This window comes from Microtus ochrogaster, chromosome 24 (assembly GCF_000317375.1).
Source record: "Microtus ochrogaster isolate Prairie Vole_2 chromosome 24, MicOch1.0, whole genome shotgun sequence".
Classification (NCBI taxonomy): domain Eukaryota; kingdom Metazoa; phylum Chordata; class Mammalia; order Rodentia; family Cricetidae; genus Microtus; species Microtus ochrogaster.
Window position 1 is genome coordinate 11,355,830 of NC_022024.1, and position 8,163 is coordinate 11,363,992.

The 8,163-nt window shown below is 41.5% G+C and overlaps 1 protein-coding gene across 1 annotated transcript in view; it reads left to right on the forward strand.

Annotated features, from left to right (window-relative positions):
• Lgr5 (leucine rich repeat containing G protein-coupled receptor 5) overlaps positions 1 to 8,163 on the forward strand; it is a 130,312-nt gene that overhangs the window by 113,002 nt on the left and 9,147 nt on the right. Inside the window, exons 9-13 of the mRNA XM_005358047.3 lie at positions 257 to 328; positions 491 to 559; positions 699 to 770; positions 5,235 to 5,300; positions 7,124 to 7,195. Of these exons, the coding sequence (XP_005358104.1) occupies positions 257 to 328; positions 491 to 559; positions 699 to 770; positions 5,235 to 5,300; positions 7,124 to 7,195 (351 nt within the window). The remainder of the gene's footprint in view (positions 1 to 256; positions 329 to 490; positions 560 to 698; positions 771 to 5,234; positions 5,301 to 7,123; positions 7,196 to 8,163) is intronic.

Consider the following 8,163-nt stretch of genomic DNA (forward strand, 5'->3'; position numbering starts at 1 on the left):
CCCCACGCAAGAACACACTCCCAGGGGCTGTCCTCCTAACCCCACCCCCACACAGACACCATAGCCATGCACATCAAATAAACAAAGAAACCAGTAAATATAACAACAGTCTTAAAATGAGAGATGTTCGCTTGAAACTGAGTGATCGGGATGTTAAGTAATTAGTAAAAGCAACCAATGCACTTAGAATATTTGTTGAAACATAGTCTCTTGGCCATCGGCTTTATTATAACACATTGGTGTTTGGATTTTTCAGACATTTCTATGACAATCCCATCCAATTTGTTGGAATATCTGCTTTTCAACATTTACCTGAACTAAGAACACTGTAAGTGTCTATTTCTCTTAAATGTCGCCACCAGCCAACCTATAGTATTGCTGCAAAGACCAAATGAATGGTAGAGCTTAAGATACTTTGGGGAAAAAAATGATAGTCAAAATGACCCCTTTCTAGAACCGTCTCCAAATAACACTCATGTATTTCTCCTAGGACTCTGAATGGTGCCTCGCAAATTACTGAATTCCCTGACTTAACCGGAACTGGCAACCTGGAGAGTCTGTGAGTATCTGAGCAGTCCCTAACTTCGCCCGGAACATGCATTCACTTTGGGACTGATCAACCTCAACATCCGTGAATCAAAACATGTCACTGCATGATGCGGGAACGAAAGAATTATGTCTGGCTTGTGTTTTAACAGGACTTTAACTGGAGCAAAGATCTCATCTCTTCCCCAGACCGTCTGTGATCAGTTACCTAATCTCCAAGTGCTGTGCGTATCAGTAAGGCAATAATGTTGTATAAACAGGCAACTTCCATTTAGGGGGAAAATGGCAGACAGTATCTCAACAGTCTTTGGAAATGGGAGTCCTTTGCTTGCAGGTCTCCAGGAGGTCATAGCTCCTCCTTTGCCTCCTTTGGGCCAGGCTCTCAGTCATAAGCCTGGTACCGTGATAGCGTATCTTTGTTTTCCAGTGCAGACAGCTGCCTGATAGAGTTGTAGTTGGCTTGCATTTCCCTTCAGAAAATGAAAGTAAACACACCAAAAGAAAAAAAAAACCTGCATTTCCTCTTCTAAAGGGTTTTGTAGGGTAGAACAAAATAGCATAATGGATCAACAGCCCAATATTAATGTCAAAAATAAAATTATCAAACAGGCACTGAGCCTGATAGGAAGACTAAACATTCTTTGGTGCAGTTATGGATAGTGTGTTCTCATGTTCCATCCGGTAGTCAATCAGCTTGCTGCTATTTCTGTTGACTCAGATCTCATCTTGCTTCTGCCTTTCCCATGTTTCATAAACATTAGTTTATAGAGATCTGAATGGCCTTGTGTTGGCATTCTGCTTTCGTGTTTCCGGTTACTCCACTCCACTCAACCCGAGCATCGTCGGGACTGTTATTGAAAAGAGCCTCACTCCTCTATAAAACTGTTCTCCTCTTGTGGAATGGACACCATCACGGTCAGCAGCCTGCCATTTCAGCATAGGCTCCTCTTGGTAGCAGAACCAGCATATAATGCCAATGCTGTGTAGTATGGGATTCTCTGCCGAATCCTCCTCAGGCTACCCTGTCCCGGAAGATGCCCAGTGACATGGTGTTTGCAGTAGAAGCACACAGGACGTTCTGTCACTCACATGTGTCTGAAGGAGGGCACACAGAGCAAGCCTCGTCCTTATACCCACGTTTCCCTATAAAGTGTAGCTACAGACAAAGAAATTGGGCATCAGGGACATATTTATTAAAGTCTCACTGCAAGAAACCATCACAATTTTTTTTCTTTTTTTAAAAAATATTTATTTATTTATTATGTATACAATATTCTGTCTGTATGTCTGCCGACCAGAAGAGGGCACCAGACCCCATTACAGATGGTTGTGAGCCACCATGTGGTTGCTGGGAATTGAACTCAGGACCTTTGGAAGAGCAGGCAATGCTCTTAACCACTGAGCCATCTCTCCAGCCCCAACAATTTTTTGTTTACTTTTATCTTATATGAGCATATTCACATGAATAAGTGTTGGCAGACTAATGTCCCTGCACATGTATGTTGGGGTCAGAAGACAACCTCAGGTATTGGTCCTCACCAAGAGCAGCAGATATTCTTGACCACTGAATCATCTCTCCGGTCCTATATTTCTATTTCTTAATGAAACTAGTAGAGGGAACACGAAAATGTCTATTGTCTTCTGCTTACTGATTTCCATGGCTAACATGGATCAATACCGTGAGAGGGATTTCGCAGACTGTAGGGAGTAAGTAGGGGAGCCAGGGTTTAAATCAGGTTCATCTTTTCTGTGCTACATGGGGGAACAACAGCGGGTCCAGAACTACGTAGATGAATGAAAGCCACTTGGAAATCCAGTTAGGAGCAAGGGCTCCAGAGCACGGTTTCCTGGTTCAATTCCAAGTTCCCAAGAAAGTAGTACGTAATATCCAGTAAGTTCTTTTTCCTTCTGGGATTCAGTTTCCCAGTCTATAAAACGAGTGAACCACTTCCTTCAGACAGTAATCCTAAGGATTAAATGACTACAGATCAAGCCCGTAGAACAGAGTTTAGGATGTGGTATGTGCTTGCTTGGTCAGTGTTAACTCTTCCATACTTTTTTATATGTCATTATTCTTTCTGAAAAATATTGTTTCTTTGGGGTGTGTGGCGTTTGCATGTATACATGTGTGTATACACACATGAACATGCATAGAGATGCCAGAGGTCATCAGGTGTTTCCCTCAGTCATTCCCCATCTTATATTTTTAATTTTTTTATATTTATGTCTTTGTGTAGGCATGTGTGCACACACATGTGTACCACCGAGTATGTATAGATAAAGATGAAAGGACCATTTGTGACAGGCAAGTCTCTCTAGTGTGCATTCAGAGGACAACTACCTTTCCCCACCGAGACCCCTTGCCAACCCCGCCATCTTAGTTTATTGAGACAAGGTCTCCTCACTAAAGGAGACTCATTGGCTAGCAAAGCCCAGGAATTCTCCTGCCTTGCTTCTGTGTCACAGTCACATTAATGAACCATCTTTCTGGCCCCTAGATAGGACTTTTTAAGCCAGCCATGGTAGCACATGCCTATAGCCCCAGTGTTAAGGAAAGACATTTAAAAAGACCACCATTTGGAGGCAAATTGGGGCTGGAGTGAAGTTCCAAAGCAGTCTAGCCTGTGAAATAAGTTTGTCTCAAGCAAGCAAACAAGCAGAAAAGACACTATTCCTTCTTGTTGGGACTTGAATTATGTGTACATACATAAATGTATTAATTATAGTATCTTGCCATTTTCAATGATCCACCCCTAATATTCATTTGTTCTTCATGACATTCCTGAAAAATAGATAAGGCAGGTAACTTCTAAGAAGAAAACCAAAAAGAAAAAGAAAATCAGTCAGTGCTCAGGCCGCCTTATTAACCAAGAGAAACTCATTAAGTTTAGTACTAGAACCCAGGGCCTTGATCTCTACTATGGGGTCTTTTGGAAGCATTGGTGTGAGAGCTATCATCCTGAGTTTTGTTCAATTAGCATATGAGATTTCATTGTGAATGTTTATTGCCACTACCTTACTTCATAGAAATAGCCTAGTCCACCACTTAGGCTAAATGTGTGTTCTCCACTTACTAGCTGATAATCTTATGTAAGCCATTCCTTTCTGTATGAGGACACCCACAGTGTCGCTGTTATAAGGTTGTCACAGGATAAAGTTTAAGTAAAGCTATAAACACGGTACCTCTGCACATGAGATGCTTGGTCCACAGCAACCCTGAAATCGTTAAGTTAAAGGTGGATGAAATGCAATACTATACCCTTGTGTAGAAGGTTTTATATACTCCCTACTCAAATATATGTGAGAATGAGAAGTGGCTGGAGGATGCTGATGCTTCAACCTGTAATCCCAGTGCCCAGGGAGGCTGAGGAAGGAAGAACCCAAGTTCAACACCTGCCTAGGCTGCACAATATAAACATAAGAAATGACAGATGCTGAGCCGTGGTGGTGCAAGCCTTTAATCCCAGCACTCAGGAAGCAGAGGCAGGCAGATTTTTGTGAGTTCAAGGCCAGCCTGGTATTCAAGAGCTAGTTCCAGGATAGACTCCAAAGCTTCAGAGAAACTCTGTCTTACAGGGGAAAAAAAAAAATGACAGGCTCCCTGAGCAGCCTGGAGAAATGAATGGATCAAATCATTATCATCTTTGATAATAATAGATATGACCGTTTTCATACAAGTCACTACTTTTCACAATTACGTGGCATATTGTTAAACAGGCATATTTTGCATAAATATACAGGTTTTTCAGTTGTTCACGTTAGTGAGTTTATTTCTTGTTTGTTTAGTGGAAAGGGTGTTTAGCCCTTGCGCTCACAGACAGCTTCATTTGAATCATTTATATGCCATAATGGAACTCTTCCTATCTAAAACCCGTTCATTCAAGAAATGAAGGATAAATTGGTCAATTATAAGGATAGAATAATTGAAAAGCCTCTTAGAAAATACTACCGGTTTTTTTTCCCCAGTTGTTTTGATGGTTTTAGGAATTAGAATCAAGCATGAAAATGGTTAGTTGATTAGTTGATAACTTTTAAAACATGAGACAAGGTTTTGGTTTTGTTTTTTTTTTTACCTTTATGTTACTCTATCTACCAGTTTTCTTTCTTTCTTTTTTTTTAAAAAACTTTCTGCAAATTACCATGGCTTGTTTTAGATTAGTTATATTATAGTATAAATATGTCCAGATGTTTTTGTTATTCTGTAATTTGTTGAGTTTTGGCTGAAACCTCTCTTAGATTTCCCCCCTCGTGGTGATTGATTTCAAAGTTAGTGCTATGTTTTGAATGGTTTGGTTTGGTTTTTAAGTTGATTAGGAAAGAACCAGCAATGACTTGCGTTAGCTATAGAGAAAGAGCAGCTTCCAGAGACGGGTACAGTTATTTAATTTAATCTGTACTCATTTCAGTAAGATAAGAGCTGGAACACTGCAGCTCGTCACTAACAAAATAAATAAATTCATTAAGTAAATTATTTAAATCAATTAAAGAAGTATACCAGTTACATTTCAGTAAATATTTGAACCTTTTGCCTAATCCAATAATGCTTGTGTCTACCTGCCGCATGTCAGGGCTATGGAATTGTCCAGAGTCTGCCTTTGAGGGGCATATCGTCTTGCGGGGAAATGAGAGGAAGATGTGTTTCCTTAAGACTGATGCGTAACAGATTTTTCTCTTTCTCACCTTTTCAGAGATTTGTCTTACAACCTACTTGAAGACTTACCCAGTTTGTCCGGCTGCCAAAAACTTCAGAAAATGTACGTCTCTGAAAGTCTCTAAGTCACTCAACAAAATCAAAAGCCCAAACTCGCATTTTTCAGGGCCCTGGGTTACTCTACCCTGTGACTCGCTGGCAGGATGTTGGCATTTCTCCTTCTTCTGCTCACGCAGTGGGAGGGCAGAGAGTACCCAAAGAGGAGGGAAATAGTGCTTTGCGCATCCAAGAATGTGGTTTGGACAAAGGGGTCGCTAGATATCTGCTTTTCTCCTTGGTTTTCCCCAGCTCAAGTGTAATGGGGAAATGGGTGAGTCTGAGCCTGAGAAGGTTTCCTTTTTCGTGCAGACAAGGCCTCACGTAGCCCAGGCTGGCCTTGAATGCCTCCTGTGCCTTCCCATCTCTGCCTCCCAGGGCTGGGATTACAGGTGTGTGCGTGCAGGCTAAGTTCTCTTCGTCAAAACTCATCCTTCTAATGAGCGGTGCTACTTTTGACTACGGCAGGACTTGGGTCTGTTTCATGACGATACGTTTGTCACTTGAGGTGCCGTGGACACTTCTTATGCCCTTTGGAGTTCCTCTTTTAAAACTACTTCCTTCACAAAACATTAGCCACATTGCTTTGTGGCCACACTTCCGTTTATCAACCACCCTTCATTTCATACTTCGTCTTCCTCTCACAGCCTTTAGGTGATGAGGGAAGAAAACATACATCCCTTTTCTAACATGTAAAGCTTTGAGGGGCTGGAGAGATGACTCCTCGTAAGAGCACCTAGTACTCTTTCAGAGAAGCGAAGTTTGGTCTCCAGCACCCACACTGGGCAGCTCTCAACCCCTTATGACTCCAGCCCGAGGGGTCGGCAACACTCAGATGCACATACCCATAAACAGATACATAATTAAAAATAAATTTGACACTTCTGAAGACCTTTATTGAACACAACAAGGGCTCCGGGAGAGAAAGTGTCCTGAAAAGTTTCTTTGTATTGTTGGTTTTGGGTTTCATCTGGTTTGGTGTGTGTGTGAGTGAGAGGGGGGGAGGGACGACAGACAGACCCACAGACACACAGACACACACACACACAGAGAAGCAGGGGAGAAAGGACAGGTGTACGCATACAAGACCACACATGTAGAAATCAACAGCCAACTTTGTGCAGTGAGTTTTCTCCTACCACCTTTTCCTGTATCCTGGGGGTTGGGGGACTCACGCACAATTCAATAGGCTTGTATGGCAAGCACTTTTACAGACAAAATCTTCCCAACGGCCCTGTTGTTTTGTCTTTTGAGAAAGGGTCACGCGTACCCCCAGGCTGGCTTCATAGCCAAGGATGATCTTGAATTTATGCTCTTCCTTTTTCCACTTCCTGGGGGCTAGAATTGCAGGCACACACTATCACACTTAGTTTGTGCAGTGCTGGAAACAGAACCCTGGCCTTCATGCGTGCTAAACCACTGAACGATGACGGTGTACTTGGATATTGCTTTATACTCTCTTGAGGGAACCAGCTTCCTGACTGAGAATCAATACTTATTTGGTTTTTTTTTTTGGTTTTTTTTTTTTTTGGTTTTTCGAGACAGGGTTTCTCTGTGGCTTTGGAGCCTATCCTGGCACTAGCTCTGTAGACCAGGCTGGTCTCGAACTCACAGTCAATACTTATTTGTATGTAAAAAAAAAATTGCAGTGTTATTTAGTAAACAAAAAAAAAATGGTGTTGTGATTGAGAGATAGACACACCTCCTATGAGATGGACACACTTCCTCTCCTCCTTTGATTAAAGGCACACTATCCTAGGGTAAAGAGTTCTCTGAAGTTTATGGGAAACATTAACGCTGATGTCGGTCTTTGGAACACTCTCTTTTCAGTGACCTGCGGCATAACGAAATCTATGAAGTTAAAGGTGGCACTTTTGAGCAGCTGTTTAACCTTCGATCTCTGTGAGTACCACCTCCCGTACTCCACAGTGCTGAGGAGTTCTCTCTGTTGAACCTCCATGATTTTTATTTCACTCTGTGTTCTTACTGATAGGTCACTGTAGATTTATTTTCTGTTTTTTTAAAAAATACAAATACTTTGCTTCTCATAATTTCCAGGAAAAAAAGAGAAGTAGTGAATTTGTATCCAGTCATAGTGTGTGCATCTTTAATCAAAGTATGTGTAAGATGGGCAAGTAGGTCTTTGTAAGTCTGAGACTAGTCTGATCTGCACCCAACTCCAGACTAGCCAGGGCTATGTAATAAGACCGTCTCAGAATATAAGTTCTAAAAAATTAAAAGTCAAAGTAGTAAATTTGTGATTATGCTCTCAACCAGTCCTCTAAAATGTACTCTTGATGCAAAAGAAAAGAGGCTAACCTGCTCAAAGACTGGGTAATGCCCCCGTCTGCAGCCTAAGAGTTCACACACACACACACACACACACACACAAATGGAATGAACACATACAATCCCGCTGCCTGTTTTGGAGGACAAGGTGTTTTGTTTTGCGTTGGTTTGGGTTTTAGTTTTTTGGTTGGGGTTTGGTTTTTGTTTGGTATGTTGTTTGTTTTGTTTAGTTGATTGTGTGTGTGTGTGTATATGCGTGCGTGCGTGCGTGCGTGGATGTGTGTGTGTGTGTGTGTATGTGTGAAAACACTTAAAGACCATCTGGGTTTGACAGTGAACTATGTTAACTCCAGGTCCTCATCTGTCTGAAGAGAAGAGCCTGGGAATCTATTTTAGCACATCTTCTATGGTTTCAGTCCAACTGTCCTAGACACTACTTCTGTTTCCCTGGCAATCAATATGCAATTATTTAATTTTGTTTCATGATTTAAAATGTTGTGAGTATTTCAGTGTTTGCCAGGCAAGCATGAGGACCGAAGTTCAGTTCCTAGATCCGGAAAAAAAAAAAAAAAAAAAAAAAA